The sequence below is a fragment of the Phacochoerus africanus genome, chromosome 14 (assembly GCF_016906955.1).
Source record: "Phacochoerus africanus isolate WHEZ1 chromosome 14, ROS_Pafr_v1, whole genome shotgun sequence".
Lineage (NCBI taxonomy): Eukaryota > Metazoa > Chordata > Mammalia > Artiodactyla > Suidae > Phacochoerus > Phacochoerus africanus.
In genome coordinates, this window is record NC_062557.1 from 2010415 (window position 1) to 2038150 (window position 27736).

Sequence of the window (27736 nt, forward strand, 5' to 3'; positions counted from 1 at the left end):
CCAGGATGCAGGTGGCCAGTTGGCAAAGAGCCTTGTTTCCATGGCAGCAGCCTCCAACCCTCAGTCCAGGAGGAGGGGCTGGCTGAGGACCCAAGAGCTCAGCCTTTGCCTCTGCTCTGCCCTCGGCTTGGGAGCAGAGCTTTGTAGCCGCGGGTGGCCGGCAGAGCACTGGAGGGCCACCCCAGCCTGGGGGCAGGGACACGCTGGCGGAATGCAGTGCTCCCACCCACTGATGTGGGGCAGGGCACTCACGCTTCCATCCTCAACAAAACAGTAAAAGAAACTGCCTAAAGTCTGGAGCCCTATGGACCCTGGTTTGACATTAGCCAGATTTTCCTGATTCTGAAAAGATGAGAACACTAACTCATGCGCCCACAGAGCTACTGGCCAAGCCCTTATCTTGTTCCTGGCCGCCAGCCCAGCGTCCCGTGTGCGAGGTGAGGGCGAGGGAGGTGAAAGGGGTCTTGGGCTGGTGTGAGCCAGCCTGCCTGGGGCAGAGGAATGGACAGCTTGGCCTCTGAGGACCCCATTAGCTGAGACCCCAGAAGCTATGACAACCAAAGCTCCCCCCCAAGCCCTGCAGCCTCCCTCTCTCCCTCCTCACCCTCTGTCTTCCTCCCTCCCCCACCCCCACCCCCCGCGGTGCAGGCAAGCACACGCACCGCACACGCACACGCCCCCGGGCCGCCTCTGCTCCCCGCACATCTTGCATTTGTTTTGCTTCAACAGGGCTCGAATGGGGACACGCTGCACTCTCTCAATTGGCAGCTTCCTCCGATCCCCTCCCCCCCACGGAGGTGCCATATGTCAGCATCATGAATAAGCATGAGGCTCCATGGCTGGGGGGCTGGGAAGTGGCAGCTGCCAATCACCTGCTGAGTGGGGGGGTCGCCTATGGGGGGAGTGAGGGGTGGGGGGGTGTCACTATTATCAGAGGGACGGGCTGGGGGGATGGCATGGCAGAGGCCTGGGAAGGGGGATGGTCAGAGCATGGTCACTGGCCCTCACAGGAGGGACACATCCCCAGGTGACCCGTGTGCTTTCCTGAAAACAAAGAAAACCCAGAAGGCATGGTGGACCGTGTGGGGTGGCCAGAGTCCCAGAGTCCTGCCCCTCAGCCTCTCGGTCGCCTGTGTACCTGCTGGCCAGCCCACGCCACCTCCGCCAGGATGCCCTTCTTCTCCCAGGCCGCCTGCCTCATCCTGCGCCCCTCAGCGGGGCTCCATCTGAGCCTCCCACTAATGAGCCGGGGTCCAAGGCGTCACCTGCAGGGTGTGTGTGTGTGGGGGGGGGAACCAGACTGAGCCGGCCCCTGCGTGGGGCCAGGCACGTGGACACAGGGCCCTGCTCACTCTCACAACACGCCTGGGGATGGGGGTTATTAGCCCCATTTTACGGGAGAGGAAACAGGCTTAGGAAGGTTTTAGCAAACTGTCTCCAAGTCTTATGGCTCAGAGTCGTAGGGCGGGATTCTGCTCAGGTGTCCCAGGCCATTGCCAAAGGCGCTGAGCCCTGGGCCCCGGGTGCTGGTCTGTGCCTGTGCTGTCCTGGGTGCCCTCCACCCACGTCCTCACCCTGGGACCCGGCCACGCCTCCTTCCCCTCCCTGCCCCACCCTCTCCCGTCCCTCCTCCCACCCTGAGGGTGCTCTGATTCATCAGCAGCCTGTGGTGGAGACCACATGACTCAAGGATGCCTGTCTGCGCAGCTGTCCTTCCCAGCACTGTCCCGCCCGCTGACCAGCAGTGACCAGGTCAGGGCTGACCCAGCAGGTGGCTGTGGAGTGAAGGAGGGAACGGACAGGCAGCTGCAAGGCGAAGGCCGTGTGCTGAGCGCCCAGGGTGTCTGCCCAAGCGCGTCCCCGGGGACGGAGGCTGCACCCCAGGCCTTGCTTCTCCTTCCCTGCCCTGCTGGAGGCTGCGGCAGGCGGTCACGTGGGTCCGATGAAGCGCTCTGGGCTAATTGGCTGTCCCTCGCCGCCAGCATGACGGATCCCGCCTGACATTTCCCTAGACGGTTAATTGATACTCAAGTAATTTGTCACGGAGACCTCGTTATATGCCAACTGGGTCCCCTAAGCCGTCAGCGTCTGTGCCCCAGAAACAAGATTGGCAAGTTAATAATGGAGCCTTAATCACGCCGTTCCCTGCTGGCATGGGACGAGAACACCCGGAGAGGAGATGGGGTGCTGCTGGGAAGAGACAGCGCTGACTGAGGACTTTGGGAACGGAGCGTCCTGAGAGAGCCTGCAGCCCCTGCACGTCCCTGAGAATGTCCTTTCCCCTCAGTTGCCCCCACCAGGTGTGCCTTCTTCTGGGGACAGTGCCCCGACTGTCCACTGAGGAGCACCCCTCCACGAGGGGGGCTGTGGCCGACTCCACTCCCTGACTCCAGGCGGGACACACGGCCCCTCCCCTCCAGCCACAGCGATTACAACCCAAGCAGAACGCAGGTCCTGGGGCTTCCACCGGAGCCTTTGGGATAGAGGGACGCCCCCTGCCTGGGAACCCTGCAGGGGAGAGAGCAAGCCTGGGACTGCGGCCCGCCATCCGGCACCCAGAAGGGAGGCCCTCCGGGAAGGGCACCGAGGGGGCGGGCGGTCGAGCGTGGCAGGCAGCCCACGCACAGCTCTGCCCTGGGGTGAACCAACGAGCCCCTACTTTGGCTGAAGGTGGTTTAAGTTGGCTTCAGTCCCACATAATCCGAGAGTTCTCCGCTCAGACACCTACAGGCTCTTATTCCACGATACGAGCCTGTCTGCAGAGCCCACATGGGGTCTGCTCACAAGGGCGAGGAGGAGCCTGGGCAGGAAGACAGCCTGGTGCAGAAGGGCAAGGCCCGGACAGAGGGACGGGATGGAAGAGGAGGAAAACTGGAGCAGAGGCCGCAGCATCGGGCCGCGGCCCAGGCCCGTGGGACAGCACTGGGCAGCACCAGGGACAGCGGTGGCCTGCCCCCCGCCCCGCCCCCGGCAGGCCCGGAGGAGCGCCCAGCTCTACCACCATCTGGGAGGGACAGGGCGAGGCCGTTCATCCTGAGGCTGCTGACAGATGTCCGAAGGACATCACGGTGTCCTTGTGCCTCAGAAACAAGAGCTCTTCTGGGCACTTTCAAAAGCCCTTTTCCAGGCCTCCCCGGTTTCTAGGGCGGGGGCCAGGATGGGGTTGGTACACTTGGTCCTCAAGAGGACACTAGATGATGCCCACCTCGTAACAAGGGAGCAGACTGGGCACAGGAGGGAGACGAGGGTAGAGGCCCCTGGTGACAGATGTACCAGGGTGCCCGCCGGCCGTGGCAGGTGGTTTGGGAGGAGTGGCTCACTACCAGTTACGGTCTGCTGCTTAAAAAATTATTCCAGAGCAAAGGTCTATCATCTCACAGTGTCTGAGGGACACGAACCTGGAAGCAGACCAGTGAGCTGGTCCTGGCGCAGGACCTCTCAGGAGGCTGTGCCTCTAAGATGGCTCGCTCCCAGGGCAACCGGCACGTGGGCTTGGTTCTTTGCCAGTGGACTTCACAGAGCGTGTATCACGCAGCAGGTCAATTCTCTCAAAGGCATGATGGGGGGGGGGAAGGGGGGGCACCACCAAGACAGGTGCCAGTGTGTTCCAGGCCTGGATCAGAAAGGACACATGCTCACTTCTGCATGTCCACAGGTCACACAGACAGGCTGGGTGCAACGTGGCCAGAGGGCTACACCAGCCCAGGAGGTGTGGGTCGCTGGGGGCCATTTTAGCTGCTGGCGGCCACAGGCTCCAAGAAAAAAAAAATTGACATGGCCTGGAACTTCGAATGCACCAAAAAGAGATCTATATTTCCATTGCAGGGCTTGGGAATAAATAGGTAATTATTTATGGTCACACAGAAGATAAACCAAACCCAAAACACGAGGCAATTATCAAGTGCACGGAAAACAGGAGGTCGAACAAGAAAGGAGACGTAATTACAGCGCAGGACTTAGCTGTGAATAGCACGTGCAAAGAAAGAATCGCACCAACACTGAATTCGAATTCAACGAAAATGAGGAGAGGCAGGAGGTGTGTGTGAGTGGGGGGGGGCGCTGTGTGTAGGAGATCACGCTCTCAACCCGCACGGGAGAAACTCAATGGGTAATTTCTAAATCTAAAAAATACGTTTTAAAAAGCCAGCATTAGCATGTTATTTAGAAGTAAATACAAAAAACAACCCCCCCAAAAAAAACCTAAAATAAGAACATTTTGCCTCTGAGCAGGGGAATCAGGAGAGGAGGGCGGGAGAGTAAGCAGACACTGGGATGTCATCACGCGTCTCTCAGAACCGTTGGATTATGGAAACTCTGTATGTTTCTAACCTTGGTTTAAAAAAGAGGCCACCCAGACACCAGTGCAATTTAAGTAACTAAAGGACAAAGACCACGCCGGCCTGCTCTCCATCAGGCCCCTGCAGGTGCAGGGAAGGGCCTAGGGGGCGCTCTCCTCCTCCTGGGCAGGACCCCGTGTGCCGGGGTCTGCCCCTGAGTCGCTCCCGATCCACCTGCCGGTCTGTCCCGGGACCGCGTCCTTCCCCCATCAGCCACCTCCTGCCTTCCCTGCGCCCTTTTCCCAGGCCTGCTCCAGACAGGGGAGCGCCCAGCCCTGTCCACAAGGAGCAGCCGTGCCCTGGCCCCTCTGGCCTGCCCTCAGCGCTGCCCACCGAGGTAGAGGACTGCACACGTCGTGGCTGCTTCCCAGGGAGGTGAGCTGGGGACAGCGGGCCGCGCTCCGTCACTGCCGTGACACGGCTCCTAATCACCCAGCGCGCGATTCATTTGGATGTCAGCGCTGCCGCACGCCTGTGCCTTTAGTTAATAACTTGGTAAAACTCCACGCAGGGCCTGGCCAGGGCCGCACAACAGGGACTGCCGGGGCTGAGCCAACCCTGCGGCGGGCGGCCAGGTGGACCAGGGCCCCACCCCCGAGCGCAGAGGCCTTGGGCTGGAAGCTCGGGCCCTAGGTCCCTGTCTCCAGCTGCTCCCGCCAGGCCACAGAGCCCCAGGGAAAGCCCCTTTAGGTCCTGGCAGGAAAGCAGAGCCGGAGGGGTGCATGTGCACCAGCAACCGGGGTCTAAAAGGGGGGACTGGTTCCCCTGGAGCCCAGGTGGCCCTTGGGTCCTGGAGGGTGGGGGGGGGAATAGTTGGAGGGGGCCAAGGAGTCGGCTCGGACAAAGTGCAAACCAGCCATGCCCGCGGTCAGAAAGTAGGGACAGGGAAAGCAGGGAAACCGGGACTGATCATGAGGCGCCCCCCCCAGCCCCGAGGCCTCCACTCGGGACTGCTCCAGGAGAGGCTGGGTACACAGCCAGGGGTCCCGGAGGCAGGTCCGCAGCTGTTCCTTGTGGACAGGGCTGGGCCCTCCCCTGTCTGAAGCAGCCCTGGAAAGGGCACAGAGAGGGCAGGAGGTGGCTGATGGGGGAAGCATGTGGTCCCGAGACAGACAGGCAGGCCTGAGGGGTCTGGAATAACCTGCAGAGGCCAGGCCAGCCCACCAACACCCGGTTGTGGGGGCCTCTCAGGCTCAGCCCGCGGGGACCTGGGAAAGGGGCACAGAGGCCGTCTGGCTAACAGGAAAATCTATTTGGATCCGACTGAATTATTGAGCGCTCCAGACATTCTTGGTTCTGGGACAGGCTGTGGTCTGTGAAGATGGATTATCACCTCAGCCCTATTTTTAAGGTTCTGTGGGAAGGAGCCCAGACGCCATGGCACTTCGGGCCCCCATGCAGCCTTCTGCAGGGTAGGGCCCCTGGGGGCGGAGGTGGAGGTGGGCAGGAGCGCCACCCAAGCCCCCTGCCCATCCGCCATCCCTCAGTTTTCCGGCTTTCCCCTGAGTGAGCCCAGTCAGCGGGTCCCCAGGCTCCACTGTGGCCCCCCCGCATCCTCCCCTACCCCTCCACATGAACCCCCAGCCTGGCCCACCCCCTGAGATGGGCTGGGGGTCCCTTCGGCTCATCTCTGATACGGCCTTGGCGTGGCCAGCAGAGAGCCAAGCGCCCGCGGCATCACGCAGCACTCAGACTCTCTTCCCCCAGGCTGCAGCCGAAACGCTAGTCCTTTCAAGGTCCAGCCCCCACCCCCAGCTCCGCCACAAGCCTTCCACGCCAGGCTGAGCCCCCTCCTCAGCACACTGAGGGTGGTCCGCTGCCTCTGCTGTCCTCCACCGGGTCCCTTGGGGTCAGGCCCAGGATGCAGTGGGGCCAGCCTGGCGGGGAAGAGCTGGCAGCCCTTGAAAGCAGATGGAGGCGAGGCCTGCCCCTCGGAATCTTGCAGCAGACTCTGCCCGCCCAGCCCCCTCTCTGAGCCAGGGCCCTGCAGAGGGATCCTGGGGGTGGGGACAGGGCTCCTTAGAAAACCACTCACAGCCAGACTGACACAGGGAGAGACTCAAGCTGCTCAAGTCAGGAAGGAAGGTGGGGACGCTGCAACCCACCCAACAGAAAAGGAAAGAACAGATCATGAGCAACTGCATGCCAACACATTAGATGACCTGGATAAAATGGACAAACTCCCAGAGACACACCAACGACCAACGGATTCAAGAAGAAACAGAGGGGGAGTTCCCCGGTGGCACAGCAGGTTAGGGATCATTGCGGTGGCCCGGGCTCCCATCATACTCTGCGCCGGAAGACCGAAAGCTTCCCCCAGACCAGGCACCAGACAAGGAGGTCCGCTCTCCCCACCTGCTTCCCTCCTCGCCCTGGGGTTCCGGCCAGGACCTCCAGGCAAGAACCAGACAGTGCGGCACTCAGGCGGGAAAGGAGGAAAGTAGAACTAGCTGTACCCACCTAAGACATGACCTAATATATAAACCCCTAAAGAACACACACGCACACGCACACGCACCACACACACATTAGAGCTAATTAATGAGTACAGCAAAGCTGCCAGATACAAGATACAAAAATCAGTTGTATTTTTATACACTAGCAATGAACAATCCCAAAATAAATGATAATTCCGTTTACAATGGCATCACAAAGACTAAAACACGTAGTAATAAATTTAACCAAAGGAAGTACAAGACCTGTACAATGAAAAGTACAAAATATTGTGGAGAGCAATTCAGGAAGATCTACCTAAGGGAGCAGATACCCTGTGTTCAGGGGCTGGAAAACGTAAGAGGGCAACGTTCGCAGGCACGTCGGTGTGGTCACGATCCAAATTCTAACTGCTTTTGGGGGCAGGAAGGCACAGGCTGGTCCTAAAACTCATTTGGAGTTGTACGGGACCCCAAAAATTACCTCAAAATGCGTCAAAGACCTAAACGTCAGTAAGAGCTGAAACTATGAAACTTTTAGAAGAAAACATGGGAGGACGTCTTTGTGACACTGGATCAGGCAATGGTTTCTGCAACGTGACACCAAAAGCACCAGCAACAAGTGAAAAATAGATAAGCTAGATTGCATCAAATTTTAACACTCTCGTTCATCAAAGGACATTATCAAGAAAACGAAAAGAACTCATGGAATGCGAGAACATGCTTGTAAATCGCGTAACAGAAAAGGGTCGGGTGTCCAGGACGTGCAAAGAACTTATACGGCTCAGCAACAAAAAGCCAAGTAACCCAGCTTTTAAAACGGCCGAGAACCTGGGTGGACATTTCTCCGAGGAAGTGATAGAAATTGCCAACATGCACATGAAAAAGAACTCAACGTCAGCAGTCATTAGGCACATGCAAATCAAAACCACCGCGAGATCCCACTTCGCATCCGCCGGCAGGGCCAAAATCAAAAGGACAGAAGTCAGCAAGCGGCGGTGAGAGGGCAGAGAAACTGCGAGTCCGCGTGCGGCTGGCCGAGCCGTAAAAAGGGGCAGCCCAGGAAGGGTAGGGCCCCTTCTCAAAAGGCGAAACAGAGCTACCGTGTCACCCAGAAATTCCGCTCCCAAGAAAACTGAAAAGTAAGTTCACACAAAAACACGTGCATCGGGGTTCACGGCAGCGTCACCGAGGCCCCCGAAACCGGGTCCGGGGCGGAGCGCGGAGAGCGGGTGCTCACGGCCCGGGCGTCCCCTCGGGGCGAGGAGACGCTCTGGAACTGGGCAGTGGGGAGGGCGGCACGAGGTTCTGAGGAGACGGAAGACCACGTCATCACATCATTAGAGACACCTAAAACGGTGACTCACGTGTGACTTCAGCCTTGAGACAAACAGAAGCCACACAGGTTTTCCGTTGTCTGCCGCCCCAGCTCAGGCTCGCCTGCTCCTCATGGAAGGGGCGCGGACGGGGCTGAGCCCCCCACCCCGCCTCACCCCGCAGCAGGCTGCGCCTCCACCCACTTGAGCCCTCTGGTCAGTGAGGAGGCAGTGGCTCTACAGCCACCCAGGAGGAGGCCTGGGCCATTTCTGTGCACCCCTTGGAGAGATGGGTCCCCAGGGGGACGCAGTTGCGACATCGCCCTGAGCCCCCCCCAACCCCCGCACCCCGGGATGCTCTCCTGTGGGTGCTGACGGGAAGGGGCAGTCAGGGCCCCGGAGTCATGGTCTTCCGGCCCAGTGCTCGCGGGACCTCAGCCGGCGGGAGGAGCGTGGTAGGAAACCCGGACGCTTTACGTGGGAATTAGCAGCCCTTGCAGACTGCTGGCCAGCGGCCCTGCCCTCCGGGGGCCCCCCGTCTCCAAACCTCAGCACTTCCTTTGCAAGGACTGACTGCGTGCCTGGCTCTGTGCCACAGCCACGTCACACAGGGCTGCAGCTGTCCAGAGTCGCAGGACAGGCGTGACCCCCATCAAAGGCCCACAGCTTTGCCCGAGGCCAGCTGGGCTGCCCAGCTTCTGTCCTGAGCTCCCCAATGCCCTGACCCTGGGTCCTGATGAGCTCTGGGCAGCAGGCTGGGGCCATGTCTCCCGAGGGCCCCTCTGGCACAAGGTCCTAGGCACCAGGGTTGCAGCACAACGGGGGTGGCTCGGCACCCTAAGACTCTGTAGCAGCGGCTGCCTGGGGCCCCAGCCGAGTGCCACTGTTCCCTGTCCTTGGTCCCCCCAGGACCACTGTGCTTAGTCGAGGTGTGACATCCCCCCCCGGAGGAACCCTGCCCGGGCCTGCTTGTGCTTTGCCATCATGGGGGCTCTAGGGAGACGGCTCTAGGGGTCCATGACCACTCCTGCCTCAGGGTGGAGCCCAGTTGGTGCTGGCCACCCCCATTCCTCCTTCTCTGGGAACTGACTGTGCCACTGCAAGCAGGGGCGCCATGCAGAGCCTCGTACCCAAGCGAGTGCTGCAGCCCCGCAGGAAATCAGGCTCCTCGCAGGACAAGCGCCACGTCCCACCCTCTCTCTGCCTCTGGGAGACAGAGCTGTGTCTCGTCCGAGGCAGGGACAGAGCTGAAAGCCTCAGGGGTGGAGGGGGAGCATCCCGGCCTGGGGTACGTGGGCAGATGGCTGGGGCCTGCTAGGGGGGGTGGGGTGAGCCGCCAGGCCCTGGCGGCCCCACCTCCCATTGCAGTGTCCCGACCAGGGGCCACCACCATCACGTGGGGCAGCCTCTGGCGCCACCGAGCAAAGGGCTTTGGGGGCAAGGGTGAGCAGGAGGGGAAGGGGGCAGCACGCTGCTGGCCCCAAACCACAGGCTGCCTTGTTTACTTGTCCCCTTGGCTTCCTCCAGGAGCCCAGCCCTGGAGGAGACTCCCTCCTCGTCATGAATGAAAGGAGAGGCACGAGAGAGGGCGCGGAGGGGGCGCTGAGACCTGGCGCCTCCCTAGGCTTCCATCCTGGGCTGTCAAACCCTGACAACCGCTCCCTCTCCAGAGGCAAGATAAAGGCCAAGACAGACCTCTGTGGATTCTTCACGCCTCTCAGCAGATTCCTGAGTCCCTGGGGCGCCTGGGGGGCCGGCCGGCAGGTGGAGGACTGGGGGCTGCCTGGGAGGCACCCAGGGGGCTGCGGGAGGGGCCGTGCGCCTCCGGGACTCGGCTCCCACTGAGAGGGATGGCCGGGCAGAGCTGTTTTTCCAAGGTGGAGTCGAGTTCTGAGGCTGGGCCTCTGGGTGAAAGGCTGGCAGGAACGAGGAGCGCTATCGGCACTCAACGTGGTCGGGACGCGGCCGCAATGGGCTTCCCACCCTCACAGCGCCTGGCCAGGGCAGCAGAGCCCGACACCCACTCCCCCTGGCACCCCATCCCTGCAGCCCAGGCTGCCCCGTGTGTGCCCCGACCCTCGCGCTAAGACGATGCTCTCCTCCCTTCCTCCTGGCCGCGCATGTGCCAGCTACAGGCAGGCTGGAGAGCGGTGTGGCAGCCAAGGGCCGCACTGAGCAGCAGCCACCCCAGCCTGGTCCTTCCCCGCTGGCGTGGAAGCAGCAGAGTCCTGGGCAGATAGAGGGGCTGCTGGTTTATAAATGAACACAGAGAAAAGCCGCACAAGCACTCAGAGGAGCAGATGGGCCGGGAGGAGCTGGGATATACTTGCAGTCTGGCAGCCGTAAGCCCACCTGGGCACTTTCAGAACAAAACAAAAAAACACCAGAAAACCCCCTGTGAACCCTGACTCCCCTTCCAGTGCTCCTGGGAAACTCATCTCCGCAATCCCTGGGCCTGGTGCTCTGCCCCGCGGGCTCTGCCTTCTGCCGAGCTGGCTCCTGATACCCAGGCCTCGTGACCGTGGACTGGGAGGCGGCAACCCTGGCGCATCTGAGCAGGGCTGTGTCTGGGATGCCCACGTCCTCGGGCCCCTGGATGCCCCAGCTGTCGCAGGCGGCCTGGGTGTCTCCTGGTTCCGGCTCTGTGCCACCCAGCCTTTGGCCTACTGCCCCTGGGCCTGGGGCTTTCCGGTATGTCCTGGGGCTTCAGCTGTGGGCTTCGGGGAGCCCGTTCTTACCTGCGGGCTCTTCTGAAACTCCCTTGGGGCACGCCTTTGGCCTCTGCGCCTTCCCGCTCCTGGTAATGACATTGAGAAAGGACGGCGTCAAACACCAGAGCCCCCTTGCTCCCCAGGTAGTTCCTGGAAGCTGTGCCAACGTGGATCCTCAGGGGCCAGTGGGCACGGCAGACCCGGGTGGCCAGCCCCCACCCTGGGACAGCTCAGGGCCCCAGCCGCACCATCCCCCGCCCTCAAACCAGCTTCACCAGGCCCAGGCCTGTGCGGGCTTGGAGCAGAAGGGGACACAAAGGCAACGCTGCCATGCCTGCCGTGGCTCCTGCTGGCAGAGGGTGGGCTGGAGGCCCAGCTGCCTCGGTCTCCTCATCCGAGAGCCGTGGCAGCGCCTGTGTTGCGGTAACTGCTGTCAGGATTACGTCACCGGACGCTGCTGGCTGTGACTACACTGCAGCACAGCGGGACGACAAGCAGGGTGCACCGCACAGGCACGGCCGCAGGCATGGAGAGCGGAAAGGACCCAGCCGCTGGGGCAGAGCCAGGGGTGGACTGGGTCCCTCGCCCCTTCTGCAGAGTGCACGTCCCAGCCCCTCACAGACGGATGGACCAAGGTGGGCAGGGGGCCGCCCTGCCGGGAGGTGGGCCCTGGGGGTTTCTGGAGAGTTCCCACTGAACGTGGGGTCCACATCAGCCCCCAGGATTCTGGCTCCTCTCCTGTCCTTTCAGGAACCCTGCACCCCTGCCCGGCCCTGCCTTTCTGAGCCGCAGCAGGGAGAGGCTCAGCCACCCGGAAATAGCCCCACATGGCCAGGACCCAGCGCTCACCTCTCCGGCTGCAGGACAGGGGCCCCTTGGACTGCCAGGGTCCTGCGGATGTAGTCTCGGGAGCGGATGTCAGCCTGGGGAGAGGGATGGCTCGGGTGAGGTGGTGGCCGGGGACCCAAGCTGACCCCCTGCACAAGCTCCCTCCCGACAGCCTGGCCCCTCCTGGGAAAGCCCACGGAGGCCCAGCCTTCAGGACAAGGAACAGCAGCCCCACAGTGTGTGGGGCCAGGGTGCCAGGCCTGCTGGACAAGGCGCTTGATGGCATGTCCCGCAGGGCCTGGGAGAGTGGGCCAGGCACCCGCTCCCGCTGGTTTTCACTGGGTTTATAGCTGGAGCTTCCCTCCAGGTTTTGCTTGAGCCAAAGGTTTCTCTGCTAAAACCCTCTTCTCCGAAGGCTCAGCTGGCTGTCCTCACTTCTGGTTCATCAATTTCCTTCGCTAGTGTCAGCTGCAACCTCTGTCCCTGGGTAAGCGTCTGAAAAGTTTTGTAGAGTCACCGAGCATGAAAGGGGGTTTGTGGGCTGTAGGCTGGGATCGGGCCTGAGTGGGGCGCCCCAGGATCTTGCTACCTGGGCTCTCCCACAGGCTGACCCCCCCTTCCAGGGGGCCTGGCCTCAGGAAGGCCCCTGATCCTGGCTCAGATGGGCTTAGTGCCACTTCGGGCTGCGTGACTACTAGGACACAACAGCTAATCCGGCTGCTTGTACTTCAAAGGGAGCAGGCCAGGGGGCGGGTGGGCAGCCGGAGTTCTGGGGGAAGGCCCTGGAGACGCGCGGCAGCACCTCCCACCTTCTCCTGCGGCAGCCTGGCCTGGGCAGGCCCGGGGGCAGCAGGCCTGTGACCAAGGGTGTGGGCACTGAGCCCCCCCTCCCAGCTTCTCCTCAGAGCTTCTGGAAGGAGTCAGGAGGGCAAAGTGTGCGCAGACGAGTGGGCCCAGGGAGAAGATGGACCGAGAGACAGCCAGGGCCGCAGGACAAGACCTCACCCCCATTCCAGGAAGCAACAGGGCCACTGGCTTTTCTCGAGGGCAGACACGGGGTCCTGGTCCACCCCTGGGGAGCACAGAGCCCTTCATAGGGCACCCCCCATCTGCAAGGACGCAGCTACCCTCTACTCTGGGGCAAAGCAAGCCCTGCCCACCGGACCAGCTCAGCAGAGGCCCTGGCTCTGAGGACCTGGGGACAGACCTCGGGTTCTCTTCCCCTCCTCCTGCCGGCCCACCAGGTCGCACAAGCAGCTGGAACGGGGGAGGAAAGGGCCCTGGGGCCAGGGCACGTGCCACAGGTTTGAGAACCCTGTCCTGGGAGGGAGGAAGGCTGAGGCTGGTGGACACTTAGTGAATCCACTCTGGACGCCACCGAGAGGCCCCGGCTCTGCGGACAGCTGCGGCAAGCCGGGGCTGAGAGCCACACCCGCGTGTGCTGCTGCCGCCACCTGGCGGCCACCCCGCGCACCAGCAGCCACGAGGCCCCAGGCCCACAGGTGGCAGCAGCAAGGGCTCTCAGGGTGGGCGAGGCAGAGCCCGGACCCTCCACTGGTGCTGAGCTGAGCCGCCGGGGCAGGCCTGCGGCCCCTTGGCCAGGGTGCCTCGAGCTGAAGCACCACAGGCGTCAGGGAGATGCGGAGGAGCAGGCCGCACCCAGGGCCCCCGTGACAGCAGGTCTGACTCACACCAAGGCCCTGTGGCGAACCTGCCTGCCCTGCCCAGGCTCCAGCCACACCTTCCTCAGAGCTTCCGGGCACCAAACTCCTTCCTGCCCCAGGACCTTTGCAAATGCTGGTCCTGGACCATCCTTCCCCCTCGCCCAGCAGGCCTCTTCACAGCTGAGTCCACAAGGAGGCCTGAGGGCATCTTGCACCAGCCCTATCTCTGGTGCCTACAGACAGAGCTTCTTCTCAGCTGAGCCGACTTTTCACCAGAGTTCTGCTCCCCTTGGGCCCCCTGTTAGGTGCTGGGCGCCGGAGTGGCCTGGGCATTCCCAGCACGAGTACCCCCTCAGCACTGCCCAGCAGCCCCGCCCAGCAGCCCTGTGGGGCCCCCAGCTGAGGACGGCAGCTCCCGCCCAGGCCACACTGCATCTGAGTGGATCTCGGCTGATCTCCTGATGACCCAGGACGCAGGAGGCCGAGAGGCTGAGTGCAGGGGCACAGGGGACCCCAGGCCAGACAGGGCAGGGCTCCAGGATGAGCTTCCAGACCCCTCCCCTCCCCTGGGAGCACGGGAAGGGCAGGTGCTGCGCTGGCCCCCCACCTGGCGCACGGGCTCCGGGATCCGAAACCTGCAGCAGCTGTGGGTCAGGCGCACGGCTGTCTCCAGGCTCATCTTGTGGCCCACGGAGACGTAGAGGGGCTTGGTGCTGTGGTCGTGGCTCTTCAGGGCCTGGGGATAAGGCAGTGAGGTCAGGGTGTGGTGCGGGCTGGAGGACTGACATGTCCTGGGGGTGGCGGGAGCTTGGAGGACCCGGAGCACCCCGAGGCGCCTTCTCGCTGCTTGTCTTGGGGACAGGGTGGGAAGAGCGGGGGCTCAGAGGCCCTCACGGCATGTGGGAGAGGGAAGAAATAAAGATGCAGGGTCAGCCAGAGTGGCGAGGAGGCCAGAGAGCTGGACGGGGCCTGGTGGGTGTGTGGTGGGAGGGGTCCACCTGGGTGGGGAGCAGGCCCCTGGCCACTCACCATGCCCAGGACAGCGCCGGAACCTCCCATCAGAGGAAAAGAGTCTCCTCCAGCCCTCAGGAGCCGTATCTAGAGAAGAGGAGAGAAACTTGGAAAAACCGCTCTCCTGGGGAAGGGCTGAAGGCAGGCTGCTCTTCTAAAGCCTGAGCAGCTGCACGGCTAGGAGACGGAAGGGCCCGTCCCATGAGTGGACCCTGCGTCCAGGGTGCTGCCCCCAGCACGGGCCCCCCAACAAGGCGCTCTCCTGCCTGCCCTGTGTGGAGAAGGGGCAGGGGCCAGGCGGGGACACAGCCGGGGCCACAACCTGCCCAAGGCTGCTTACTTCCGCTGCTACACATCTGAGCATGGGTGGTGGAACTCAGCAAGCTTTTTCGCGGGCTGGTGGTGACAACTGGCCTCCTGAGGGGGTCGGGGGCCCCGTCAACCCAACAGACCAGTGCTCCACGCAGGCACAGGGGAGCCCGGGAGAGACAGACGCGGCTGATCCCTGACCTCAGAGTCCGCGTGTCACTGGATCCCTCTGGAGGGGGTCCCAGGGGAAGGAGACACCCCGAGGCCGTCCAACAGGCCCCAGAGTCCCCACAAGGGGCGCTGGGGCAGCACGAAGGCGGAGCAGGGGTTGGGGGGGGGGCCGCTGCGGGGAGAGGCGAGCACGGGCCCAGGAGGCTGGGAAAGGAGCTGCGATGCTCCAGAGATGGCCTGCCACTCACGGTGGCAGGCTGCGCATGGAAGGCTGGTCCTCCCCACACCAGGCCGGTGACCCCGGTCAGGAGGAGAGTGAGCGTCACGGGCGGGCCCTCACCTTCTCCCTGTGCGCGGCGTCATTCTCCAGCCCGTCCACCTGCAGGAGCTTCTTGGCCACCCCGATGCAGGGCATGTCTGTAAGGACACCGAGGTGGCAAGCCACCCCAAAGCCTGCAGGGCGGAAGCGGTGGCTGTGAGGGGTCTAGAGATGCTGGGGAGGGGGGCGCACCCAGCCTCGGGGAGCTCTCGTGATGGGCCTCCCTGGGAGCCAGCCGGCCGGGCAGGGGGCGCCGCCCTCCCTCTGATAGATGAGGAGCCTAATTAGCGTGCTTCCAGGCTTCACCTGCTTCTCTCTTCATTTTCTGGCTCCTCTCATCCTCCCCTCCCCTGTGTGGCCACCAGCAGGCCTCTGCCACGCTGCCCCTCGGGGCTCCTGGCAGGCCAGGGCGGCAGTGACTGGGATCCAGGCGCAGGGCTGGCCTGCTGGTTCTTCGCTAGCATCCTGGGTGGCTGTGAGCCCACAGGGTAGGGGCTGTAAGCCCAATGCCAGCCCTTCCAGACCCTACTGCCCGACCCAGGCTCCCATCTGAGGCTAAAGCAGCCACCGCCCTTGCCCTCTCCCTGGGCCAAGGCTCCAGTGCTCAGGTGGGAGCAGGTGTCCCCGTCTGCTCGAGTCTGGCTTCAGGCAAGGGCCCGTCAGGACACAGGATGTGCCACCAGTGGGACAGTCTAGCTGACCCCAAGGCCTATGACTTCTCCAAACTGGGCAGAGGCACCTGAGCGGGGCTGGCACGGGCTGCAGGGGCAGGCGCGAAGGGGGAAGAGAAACGGGCTCTTTATGAGGGGTCCTGAAAAAGCGAACGAGGCCAGGAGCCGCAGCCAGGCTGGTGCAGAGGGCTGGGGGCCGGGCACAGGTGGACAGCCCCCCAGCCGACTTGGGAGAGGATTACCTCGGTGGTGGAGCACCCCATTTCCATCCACAAAAAGGACCTGCAAGAGCCACAGGGGAAAGTCACCGTCAGCTCAAGTGCCCCTCGCCCATCAGGCCGGGTTGGCCTTTTAGGTCTCCTCCCTCTCCTGCAAGGGGGTGGGGCCTGCGGGGGGCCTTCCTCCTGCCTTGTCGAGGTACCTGCCTGGGGCACGAGTTGAGGGTCCTTCTCTTGCAGCCGCTGCACCGCGTCCACCAGGAAGGGAACCTCTCGGAAGGCCAGGTAGCCCGACACATAGGGGGCGGTCAGGCTCACCATGCGGCAGTCCTCATACACCACCTGCCACCAGGCATGCAGGTCACTAGGGGTGTGGCCCCGCCACCTGCCCCCCTCCAGCCCTGCACACACCCTCAGCCCTTATCTGTCAATCCTCGTCGCTGCCAAATCCCGCCCCAGGCCCACCCCCAGGCCCCCTGCCCACCTCACTATCTGGGGACGGGTGATCCACTTCGCAGACAGGTGGCGGGGAGTCAAAAGCCACCTGTACCGAAGCAGCGAGAATCGGGGCGGCTGCCTCCCTGCCCCACCCTGCTGCCGGGCTGTTTGGAGGCTCAGGAGACAAAGCATGAGAAGTTCCTGCAAGCAAGTACCCTGGGGTGTATTAGAAGGGGCCTCGGGAAAGAAAAGGCCAGGTCTTCACAGAGGCTACAAGAGCAAGCAACTAGGGCTTTAGGGAAAGAGAGTGCACGTATTTCAGAAAAAGGCCAAGTGTCCCCTCAGGGGGAGGCAGTCTGGAAGAGGACTGGGTCCCGAAGGATGAGAGTCCAAAACCAGAAAGTCTAAGGCTGCAACTGCAAACAACCCCCGAGAGAAGAGGGGCTGCCCCTGAGGATACGTGCCAATAGGCCCTTGCACGCTGGGAGGAGTTGGGGGAACGCCTGGGGCAGAACTACGGGGGACCACGCGGGAGTTTTGACACACCCTGGCAGGCTGTTCCTCAAACTGAGAAGCCCTTTTTACTCTTTTTAATTATTATTATTACTTTTTTTAGGGCCGCCTGTGTGGCATGTGGAAGTTCCCAGGGTAGGGATCTAATCGGAGCTGCAGCTGCCAGCCTCCACCACAGCCACAGCAGCGCGGGATCTGCGCCGCATCTGCGACCCACAACACAGCTCACGACAACGCCAGATCCTTAACTCACTGAGCGGTGCCAGGGATCAAACCCGCGTCCTCATGGATACTAGTTGGGTTCACTACTGCTGAGCCACAGAAAGGAACTCCTAAGCTGAGAAGTCTGAAGAGCACAGAAGAGGGGCCCTGTTGGTACCTGATTAGAACGGTAGGGGACCCGCTCAGAGTGCAGGACCACAGCCCTGAGCCCCTTCAACTTGAGTTTTCATTAGAGCCACACTGGCCTGAGAGGAAGGATGTCTCCCTCCAAGCACACACTCCCCAGCACCCTCGCCGTCCCGGCTCATGACTGACCACCTCCGCCCCCCCAGTCTCTTGGTGACAGCTTTCAAAATCATACTTCCACTGCTCCTGGCAGCTGGGTCACAACTACCTGGCTCTGAGTGCGGGGATTATCTAAAGGCATGGAAGTCTTTTTTTCAAAACACCTTTATTGAGACACAGTTTACTACCATAAAATTACTTGGAGAGCCTCACTCAGCGTTTGCTGGTACTTACAGAGCTGCGCAGCAATGAACCTGATTTAATGTCAGAACATTTTCTTCACCCTCAAATAATTCTTACACCCACCGGCAGCCCCTCCATCCGCCCCACCCCCTAGCCCTTGGCAGCCACGAATCCACTTTCGGTCGCTGTGGACTTGCCGTGGAACCTGTGTTTCTGAACACACTCCCAGGCGCCCGTGCAGATCCACGCCAGGGAGAGACTGCACCGGACTCTCCCAAGATCCTTTCCCAGTCTAGGCTTCCAGAGCCCAGGACGACTACGCCGACTCTGCCCAAGCAGCAGGCACTCTGCTCAGTGCTGGGCCCGAGAGAAACACGGTTATGACTGCGCCCTCCCAGATCCCATGGATGGCAGGGAAAACCCACTACAGAGCAGTGATTCTTCTTTCTTTTTCTTTTCTGAGATAAGGAGAGACTTTATTCAAAACGATTCCTGCAATGATGGGAGGAGGACTGCACGAGGGAGAGCACTCTGACCACAGGCCGTGAGAGCTGCAGGCATGTCCTAAATGGACAACTTCAGTACACCGCCAAGTACTGTGACAGCCGCCTAGGAAAGAGGCCCAGGGCAGGGCGGGGGTGGTCAGTACGGCAGCAGAGTCGGGCAGAGCGATGGGAACAGGTGGTCTGGGTCGTGGATGGGGAGAAGCCCTCAGGATTAACAGCGGCTAACGCTCGCTTTTTTGAGGACTTCCCCCAGGCCCATCATGCTGCTTCTACCCACAACCTCGTTTACTCCTGCCAAGCTCCGCGTTGCGTGTAAATACGTTTCTGCTTTATTCTGATTAGTGTGTCTTCTGAGTAAAGTGCAAAGAGGCTGAGGCAGGACGACGGCAGCTTTGGGAGACGGCAGAGGAGCAGACAGATGAAGCTGCAGAGCAGAGACGTCCTCATCGAGCTCTTCTTCAGCCAAGGCTTCCTGAGCTGCTGACTCCACAGGAGTCGTGGATACACTGCTCACCCACTCACGGTCTATTTGAGCGTCTTCCATGTGCCAGGCACTGAGCTAGGTGCTGAGGCTACAACCGCTGGGCAAGGCAGCATGGCTCCTACCACTGTGGGTTTACCATCTGGCAGTGGAGGGGAGGCAGACAGGCCGATTCCATCCCAGGGTGAGAAAAAGGGACAAGAGGGTGCTGGGAGCAACTCCTGGTCCTGCAGGATGAGGGAGGGATCACGGGAGGATCTGAGAGATGCGGAGTGAGCCGGGGGAGGAAACAGCACGGCCAAGGTCAGGCGGGCAGATACAGCACAGCACGGCTGAGGAAGCCGAGGTCCTCCGGAGAGGGTGAGGAGCAGGCGGCAGCGAGAGCGGAGCCTGCAGTGAGTCACACTAAGCAAGCGGCGTATCAGGAAGGGCCGTTACACCTTGTCACTGAGTGTTACTCTTGTTGACCATGAGATCCCAGGATGGACACCTGTCTTTCAAGTGGACTAGTGGCGACCTGCTCATAGCTGTTTTTTAGGGAAACTGCTCTGCGGACAGCATGGAGAAGAGACCCAGTGAAGATGCTGTCTGTCGCCTGCAGGAGACATGACCATGTCCCAGCCAGGGAAGGGGCAGCAAGGAAAGAGACAAGGGGACAGCCATGACAGTAAGGGAGTGGAAAAAATGGAGTTGCGGTGTGACCTGCGGGAGGAGTCTGGGAAGACAGAGATTTCTAGCTTGGGTAACTTGGGGGTGTGTTACTGCGGCTACCTGAGATGAGGAGCCCTAGATGATGGCCAAACCTGGAGATCGTGAGTTAATACGGACTTAAGCCACAGACTCTATTCAACTTTTGCCCTCTCCTCTTTTCTACAAGTCTTTTCAGCTTATTAAGCAGCTCCCACAAAAGAAGAAGCACGGTTCCGCCCTGGCACAGTTCCCTGGCCGGACCTCCGCCTCTCTCACTAACGCACCCGGGCCCGAGCCGTGCGGACGCAGGCCAGTGTCCCCCCCGGGGGTTACCTCGAGCTCAGGGTAGTTGAGCACCACCAGCGAGGCGCAAGCGCTGACACTGTCGTCCTTCACAAAGGACACGTCCACGCCCCCGACCCTCTGCAGGCCCGAGAAAGCGGGGTCTCGCTGCCACGCCTCCGTGTCCCGGTCCACGACAAGAGCCTTCAGCCGGGCTTGCTCCCTGAGGGCAGGGCAGACACAGGTCGAACAGGCCGCCAGGCCCAGCTCCCCGGGCCCCGCGGAACGGCCAGGCCCGGGGGTCAGGGGTCCTCCCGGTCTCATCCGCTCCCTCCTCCGGGACCCCAGATGCGGCGCCGGAAGCTACGGCTCCCGAAGGCACCTTTCGGCCGCAAACCGGAGGCGGGCCCAGGCCCCCCGCGGCCCCAAAGCCCGGGGTTACGAGGTCAGAGGCCCGCGAGGAACCGCATCGCTCCAGTCCCTAACCCTGCGCACTCCCCAGCCCCATTACCGTTTCCAGAGTGACAACGTCTCCTCCTGCGGCCCCCGCGCCGCCTTTCGGGCCATGGCGCGACCCTCAGCGCTCTTCCGGCAGAGTCACTTCCGGAGCGCCGCGCGCAGGCGCTGGACGCCGTCGTCATGGCGGCGGCCCAGGGGCTTCCGGGACACCGCCCCCTAATGGCCGGAGGTCCCGCTGGGGATGAGGGGAGCTCGAGGAGCGGAGGCCGAGGCTTAGAGGGGGCCTTTCCCCGCAGTCGTACGCGGAGCACGGTCGCTCCCCTCCAGGGTCCTTGGCGGGGCCTGAAGGTTACACTGGCAAACCTCGATCTGCAGGAGAAAAGCTCGTGTATACATTTCACTGAATTTCTGCCCAGACACGGGACTCATCGCCGGAGAAGAGACCCGCAGCGACCAGAGTGGGCAGCTTTATTCCTTTTAGAAAAAGAAGCAACGAGCTCTTAAAAGACTGACCAGGCGCAGGGGTGGGCCGTGGGGAGTAAATGGCGAAGCCGGGTTGAGGTTTGCTCCTGGGCCCTGAACGCGCTGCCTCTGGCGATGAGAAAGTCTCCCGCCTGGTGCAGAGAGGGGACGTTTCACCGGGGAGATGAGTGAAAGTGGGAGAAGCAGGAGTGACCCTGCTGCTCTTCTGTCTTCTCGAATTTCTGCGCCTTAAGATCAGTAGGCCGAGGTGCCATTTTGGGGGGGGTTATGCCCTGACCGCTGGCACAGCGCGTCCACATACACACGTACCTTGACTTCAGTTTCAGAGACGCTAAAGGTTTTGAGGGCAGGACACAGTCCTTGGCCAGGCCAGACTCATAAATTTGAGTCTGTGGATGCTGGTGAGCAGAGCGCCTCAATAGAGTCAACCTTTGGAAACTGACCTAGCTGTGCTCTTCAATTCAGTGAACACAGCTTCTGTTCGCTTTGTGCCAGCACCCGTTTAAACTAGGTTTGGGAAAGGCCTCTCTGAAGGGTGCTATTTAAGAGGAGACCCTGAGGGTGACTAGGAGAGAGCGTGCCGGGCAAAGAGAGGTAGCAGAGGCTGGTGTACGGGCTGTAGTGAAAGGCAGCCAGCGAAGCTGAAATGTGGCATTTAACCTGCGGCTTACGTTCTATTAGGATGAGCAGTGTGGCCTGAGCATAGACGCAAGAACACAGGCAAGACGAGGATTCGAGTCTGAGGTCCAGAAAAGCCTTCACGTGGCCTTGGGTCGCTGGTGGGGCCCTGACATGTGCTGTGTTCAGCTGGTCGAGAGTTTGAGCGTTCCCTGAGCTCTCATTGCCAGCCGGGCACAGAGCTGTGATGGACGCATCTTGTCTGACTTCTCCCCACAGCGCGGAGGGTGTTTTACAGACAGGAAGCTCGGGGCTTCAAGAGGACATGTGGCTTGCCCGGGGCCACAGAACTGGCAAGTGGGAGAGCCAGGATTTACTCTGGGGTCCCCCTGGGCTATCTGTGTGTCAGTCCTGCCGTGTAGAGGTCAGGACACAGAGGCCCTGGGATTCAGGAACCAGGAGTCAATCGCTGGCCTGTGAGAGGTGAAGTCAGGGTGCAGGCGTGGTGACGGGGAGGGAGGTGGGGGGCCTGGAACACTCCCGGACTAGGTGTGAAGGGAGCAGAGTTGGAGGCAGGTCTGTGCAGGATGTGCCTTCCTGGGGTGGGGGGGGGGCTTCCGTGAGCTCCAGCTGGGCCCTTTCCCCTCCAGTTTCTCTCTGCTCCTGCCCCAGATGGTGTCCCAAAATACCCCCCGCTCCTCAGCAGGAAGCACAGGCCCGCTGTCCCCAGAATACACTTCAGTCAGATGAGGTGTGAATTTTGTCAGCGTTTGCTTTCTTGGGAGAAAGCACTTCCCTGGTGTTTTTCCAGTTGGAAACGGGACTGATGATGCTGGAGCGCGGGATTAACGAGTGACCAGGGCTGGAGGGGAAGGTCAGGGTTGGGGGGAGCTGCCAGGGAGGGAGGGAGGTGGACACGACCCAGACGCGGAGGGAGGGAGGTGGGACAGCCGGGGACACGTCGCCTTCAGGAACCAGCGCTTCTCTTCTGAGCCGGATTCTCTCCTGGGGGAGCCTTTCCTTTTTGGATAAGATGCAGCTTTCCCCGAAGCAGCATTTTGCCACTCCGATGCACGTGGGCTGCTGGAAGCTTCCTGCTTCTCACTTCTTTTTTCCTTTTCCCAAGGCGCTGTTTCTCCATCCCACCACCCAAACCCCAGTGGTTACTCATAGAGCCCCAGCCCCGGGCACTGCCAGCTCACAGGAACGTCCTGTTGGGCAGGGGTGGGAGGGCACCCTGGGAGGCGCAGGCCGGAGCCAGGAGTGGTGTGAGACGGCGCCTCGGATCTCAGCCCTACTGTCACTGTATCCAGAGGGAAAGTTTACCCTGTCACATTCTAAACCAGACCATACGTTTTCTGTCTGGAACCTTCCACGTTAGGGACGCCCCTCCAAGAACATTGCCACGAACAAATGAAACCACTCCCCAAAGCCTGGGAGATGTCTCTTCCCCAGAGGGGATCCTTTAGAGCAAAATTCAAGTTTATTAAAACAGGAATGACAAACAGAATTGAGTCCGCACCTGCTGGGGCTCCGTACCGAGAGTAAGATAATGCCAAGTGTGACTGTCAGCGCTTTGAAGGCAGAGCACACAAAACACCTTCATCAAACAAACCAACCAAAAGAACACCTTCATCACAGTAGGGGAAAAAAATCACTCCCCTTACAAGGAGGTCCTGACAGGCCGGCCAGCTCCATCCCAACGCTGAGGCATCACAGGCGTTCCCAGGGCAAACTGAAGTGACCAACAAGCAGCCCCCACTCCCACACCCACTAGAGGGCCCCCCAGGGGGCGGATGTCGGGGGGGGGGGTGCTCTGCACAGAATGACTCTGCAATCGGGCACTGAGAGCAGGTGGTGGTGTATCAGATCCTGGCTCCCTGTGTTCGCCTTCATCAAACAGGACTCAGAGGAGCCTTGATGAGGAGGCTGGGGTGTGGCTTCTCCGTGGCTCCCTCCAGCGGTGTCCAAGGGGCCCATGGTGTCCTTGGCAAGCATTTCTACTTCTGTAGCTCTCAGCACCCCATGGGCCCAGTTTCAGGCTGACTGGACCATGAGCTCATTTGGAATGCGTATGAAACGCATTTCTGCCGACTTGTGCTAACAGGGGCTGAGCTTCGCAGAAGCAGGAATTTGTTCCGGGAGGTCAGAAGCATCGAGTAGATTTTGAAGAAAAGACACCACACTCGGAATGAGAAAAGCAGCATGAGATCGGGGTAATAAGCTGACCATTCATTTTTCCTCCTTCAGAAACTTAACTGGTTTTGTATTCTCTCCAGGTCTGTTTTATTCCTTGGCTGAGACCCAAAGAGAGCGGCACGCGCTGGGGGGGGGGGGGGGGCGGCAGAATTGGGACCATGCCACAGGCGCACGCTTGCTTGGCAGAATGTTAGAGGCAAAAAGGTCCCCCAGAAATGCCAGAACCACAGCGGGGATGGCCAGTTCACACTGGTCAACTTTACTTAGAACTGACTAAACCCAGAAGGGAATCTGGCCTTCAATCCGGCCCCCCCATTTCACACAGGAGGAAGCTAGCACACCCAAGAGTCCTTGACTCTGGGCCCAGCGCTCTTTGCAGGGAGAGCTTTTGGGCACTGACCCTTGACCTCTGGCTGCGACTCCAGTGGGTGCTGGGGGAAGGCTGGCTCGTTTGGCCTCAAGGCACTCACAGAATGCCCTGGTTTGTCTTGTATTTGTGAGAAAGCAAAAAAAAAAAAAAAAAAAGCCTGGCACTTTGTCACATCCTCTTGAAAACCTAGAAATATCCGTGCCCTGCTCGGAAGTTAAAAGGGTGGAAAAAAGAAAGCCAGACTTTCTTCCGCGAGTGCAGAATAAGAAAAAAGAAAAGGCGAAATCACGGACCCTTCTCCCGCCCTCTCACCACCACAGCAACGGTCTGAGCAGGAAGGCCCGGTGGCGGAGCGCGCGCTGAGAGGCTGGGACGCCTGGGACGCACTTCCTGGGCGCGCAGCTAAGGGGCTCCCGGGCGGTGTCTCCTGGATGCAAAGGATGATGGCTTATTCCAGCTCCATGCACTCTTCAGCTCTCACGCCCAGGGAGCGGCACTCAGAAGATGGAGAGAGGTTTCCAGAGTGTGCACGCTCCTGACACAGCCAGCACGGCGCACCCTGGCCTCGAATGCAGCGCCTGCGCCGACGGCGGTCCTTCTAAAGCCCACGGCGGAGCCCAGCCCACTGGTGAGGAGGGACGGGGCGCGGGTCTATCTCGTGTGTCGATTCCATTTCAGCTCGGCAGCCTTCTTCCACACCGAGACACAGTGGGAGAGCAGGATCTCCTCTGGGAACTGAGACTCCATTTCGGGAGGAATGTCGCTCCCTTTCGTCTCCATGTAACTGACCAGCGTGTCTCTCAGGCTGAAAACCAAGGAACGAGAGAAGTCAGTCTTCCGTACGACCTACGGGGACCATTGCTGGTCACTTTTTCAGGCCATCACAGAACCAGAGTGCTTGCGAAGGCCAGGAACGCTGACAGGCAGCTTCCTGTCGGCCAGCCAACGACGGGGTCACGGGCGCTTGGCCCCCGGGTTCGAGTTCTAGTGCCCCCCCTGCTGCTCCCCGGGGGCGCAGCTCCCCTCGACGAGGGCCCAGTCAGGAGGTTCTGCGCCCTCGAGTAATACGGCTGCTGTGCAGAAGAAGCCCTACTGTTTAGAAAAAGCCCGTATTCCAGCTGATGACTTGTGCTAACAGAGATCGTAAGTTCTCCAAGAAAGGGATCAGCCTCCCTACGCTAAAGTCCAGGAGACTATAAAGATTTCTTCAGTAAGTTCAAAGACCACAAGTGTGCACAGACTCATGCCATGTGGCACTGGCGAGGCGAAGAGCCTTATGAAGTGTGTTGCTGAGAAACCGGAGTCTGATTATCTACTTAGAAAAACGGCAAAGTTAAAACCCCACCTCAGACCACACATAAAAACAAACTGGTTAATAAAACAAATGTACTACACAGAACTCTAAAAGCACAAGGAGGCGTTCCCGTCGTGGCTCGGCGGTTCACGAAGCCAGCTAGGATCCATGAGGATGCGGGTTTGATCCCTGGCCTCACTGCGTGGGTCGAGGATCCGGCGTTGCCGTGAGCTGTGGTGTAGGTCACAGATTCAGCTCAGATCGGGCGTGGCTGTGGCTGGGGTGTAGGCTGGCAGCTACAGCTCCCGTTAGACCCGCAGCCTGGGAACCTTCATATGCCGTGGGTGGGGCCCTACAAAGGACAAGGCAAAAGCCTGGGAGAATATAGTCTAACTTTGGGATACAGAAGACCCTTCCAGGTAGATTTCCCCACAGAGTCCTTGTAGGGAAAACGCTGCCAGATTTGGCTCCATGAAACTAAAGACCAAGATGGAGCATCTGTAACGTAAGAGAGAAAACCCTAATCTTATCCTTTAAGATTAAGAAAAAAGACAAAGCAGCCCAAAAGAAAAATAACAAATGGATGTCGGGAGGCAATTCAGAAGAAGATACACAATGGCTGATACGTATATTCAGGGAAACACAAGGGAAAATGACACACCGCCCTGGGCCATTAGACGCAACCAGTGGAAGAGACGGTCGCGTCTCGCACTGGGTGTTCTTATGCACATACGCGGGGGTGGCTTTTTCTAAGTTGAAACGCACAGCTCTCTGACGCAGAAGGGCCCCTGCTCTAAGAGAATCTATGGCTTTTGCCGTCGGTAGTGGCGAGCCAGCAAGAATCCGAATTCTGCAGTGAGGAAGAAGGATTTCCACGTCTGGGGAGACGTCGGGAGACAGGGCCGAGCCCGTACCTCCACCGAGGGTTGAAATCCTTCGCAGACCGGGGGTTCTTCAGCTTCAAGACCATCATTTCGTGAAGCTCCAGGAGGAAAGCATCCAGGCCGGCCTGATTCAGGAAGGTGCTGAGCAGCTTGGCGTTTTGGGGGCAGAGGTCCTCTTTATAGCTCGGACCAATTTCCCCAAATGGCTCCTGGAACGAATAAGAACAAGTGCCACGTGGAAGCCCAGGAAGCGCGCGTGGGCCTCGCTCGGCCCAGGGGTCCAGGAAGGGGCCAGACTCACTTTCTTCAGTCGAAGCAGCAGTTCGGACTTGTGGGCAGAGAGGAACTGCCAGAGGGCAATGGAGTGTCTTAACTGGCATCTGTTTAAGGCCTGAAAGAGGGGCACGGGGCTGCGGTTTTCACCCTTCCTCGGAGTCCACTTCCCTCACGCGGGAGCCACCTCTGCTCCACCCACCCATTCCCATTCTCCAGACCGGCTGGGAAAGACCCCCCCCCTCCCCCGCTCCCCCAGCAGCCCCCGGGGGCCCCCAGGCCGTGCAGCGCGCAGGCCCGCCTCCGCATAGCTGTGGCACCGTGTCTGGAACCCCCCCCCCCCGCCCCCCCAGCAGCCCCCGGGGGCCCCCAGGCCGTGCAGCGCGCAGGCCCGCCTCTGCATAGCTGTGGCACCGCGTCTGGACCCAGCGCCCCCTCCTGTCAGTGTGTTCTTTACACTGCGGACTGGCTGGGGCGGGGGTGTTCTCGCCTCGCTCAGAAGCGACTTCGGGAGGTTCTACCCGGGGCGTGGTGCCCAGTGGGGGGACAACGCGGGACGGGAGACCCACCTGTGAAACCAGCAAGGCCTGGTCGCCCATCCCCAGCCTGTTCTGGATGTAGTCATTCAAGTGCATGTTCGGATCCCCGCCAGCCGTGCTCAGAAACCCCAAGGCGACCTCGATGGCAGACAGAGCCTCACAGGTGTCGCTGTAGGACTGCAGCTGTCCTCTGATGGCGCCGATGACCGAGTTGGGGAGGGGGTGCTAGGAAACCAAAGGCAGGAGCGGGTCCGCGGTGGGTCGCTGCCTGATGAGCGTGCTTACCTTCTCCACGGCCAAGGCCACGGGTGGGACGGACTCTGACAGCAGCAGCAGCGGACACCCCGAGCTTGCTCAGGGCCAGCGCCGTTCAGGGACTTTACAGAAAGTGAGATGAAGTGGCTGATTCCTCAAAACATCTCGGTGAGGGCGTGCGCACGGACACGCATACGTGCACACCACACACACATCACACGTGCGCACACCCCAAGCACAACACACGTAACTCACAAAAGCAGGACTAAACGAGCTCTCCGGGCTTTCTGCACCAGCCCACAGAGTCCTGCCATCACCGCTAAACAACCACCACCGAGTCCCACCTGCTGATCCTCAACAGGAAAACGCCTGCTGACCTGCGGTCCTGCTCGCCCTCTGGAAAGAGCCCTGGGCTCAGGGACTGGGGGGAGGCCCTGAAACGCGGCTGCTCACAGCAAATGCTGGAGGAGCTGGGACAGGCCTGACGTGGGAACCCTCGGACAGGACGGGAGCGTGTGCTCGTGAGAAGACAGGTCACCTGGGGCATCCTGTTCCTGATTTCCATGAAGAGATGCTCGTAGTTCCAGTCTCGTCTGAACACCAGAGTGGGCAGCCCCTAAAGGGAGGGGAAAACAGTCTCTGGGGACGGACTCCACTGTGGAGGTTCCACCAGGTGACAAAGAATGCCCGAGCAGAACCCAGCTGCAGCCCCAGGCCAGTCAGTGCAGCACCGGGCACAGCAGGCAGCCCTTTGCTGCCCTGTGATGCCCACGGT

At 60.8% G+C, this 27736-nt stretch overlaps 2 protein-coding genes across 11 annotated transcripts in view; both read right to left on the reverse strand.

Moving 5' to 3' along the window:
* The window catches only part of ENDOV (endonuclease V), a 71216-nt gene extending 50988 nt beyond the window's left edge, over nucleotides 1-20228 (reverse strand). For 4 of the 7 annotated variants that reach the window (XR_007131577.1, XR_007131576.1, XM_047756599.1 and 1 more), the window contains exons 1-9: nucleotides 20099-20228; nucleotides 19639-19810; nucleotides 16195-16329; nucleotides 16012-16051; nucleotides 15120-15232; nucleotides 14318-14386; nucleotides 13896-14024; nucleotides 11646-11719; nucleotides 10824-10882 (exon numbers count right to left, since the gene is read on the reverse strand). Coding sequence is in view for 5 of the 7 variants with exons in the window: in XM_047756599.1 (XP_047612555.1) it covers nucleotides 10824-10882; nucleotides 11646-11719; nucleotides 13896-14024; nucleotides 14318-14386; nucleotides 15120-15232; nucleotides 16012-16051; nucleotides 16195-16329; nucleotides 19639-19810; nucleotides 20099-20154 (847 nt within the window). In the remaining 2 variants the exon portion in view is untranslated. Of the gene's footprint in view, nucleotides 1-10318; nucleotides 10883-11645; nucleotides 11720-13895; nucleotides 14025-14317; nucleotides 14387-15119; nucleotides 15233-16011; nucleotides 16052-16190; nucleotides 16330-19638; nucleotides 19811-20098 lie in introns of those variants that run through there. The other 3 variants (XM_047756601.1, XM_047756600.1, XM_047756603.1) reach the window with 3 other exon arrangements.
* A 2383-nt stretch (nucleotides 20229-22611) lies between these two features.
* Nucleotides 22612-27736, reverse strand: part of RNF213 (ring finger protein 213) — a 121324-nt gene continuing 116199 nt past the window's right edge. For all 4 annotated transcript variants that reach the window (XM_047758383.1, XM_047758381.1, XM_047758380.1 and 1 more), the window contains 5 exons: nucleotides 27500-27577; nucleotides 26737-26931; nucleotides 26196-26285; nucleotides 25925-26103; nucleotides 22612-24521 (listed from right to left, as the gene is read on the reverse strand). In XM_047758383.1, the coding sequence (XP_047614339.1) occupies nucleotides 24368-24521; nucleotides 25925-26103; nucleotides 26196-26285; nucleotides 26737-26931; nucleotides 27500-27577 (696 nt within the window). In that variant the 3' untranslated portion in view covers nucleotides 22612-24367. The remainder of the gene's footprint in view (nucleotides 24522-25924; nucleotides 26104-26195; nucleotides 26286-26736; nucleotides 26932-27499; nucleotides 27578-27736) is intronic.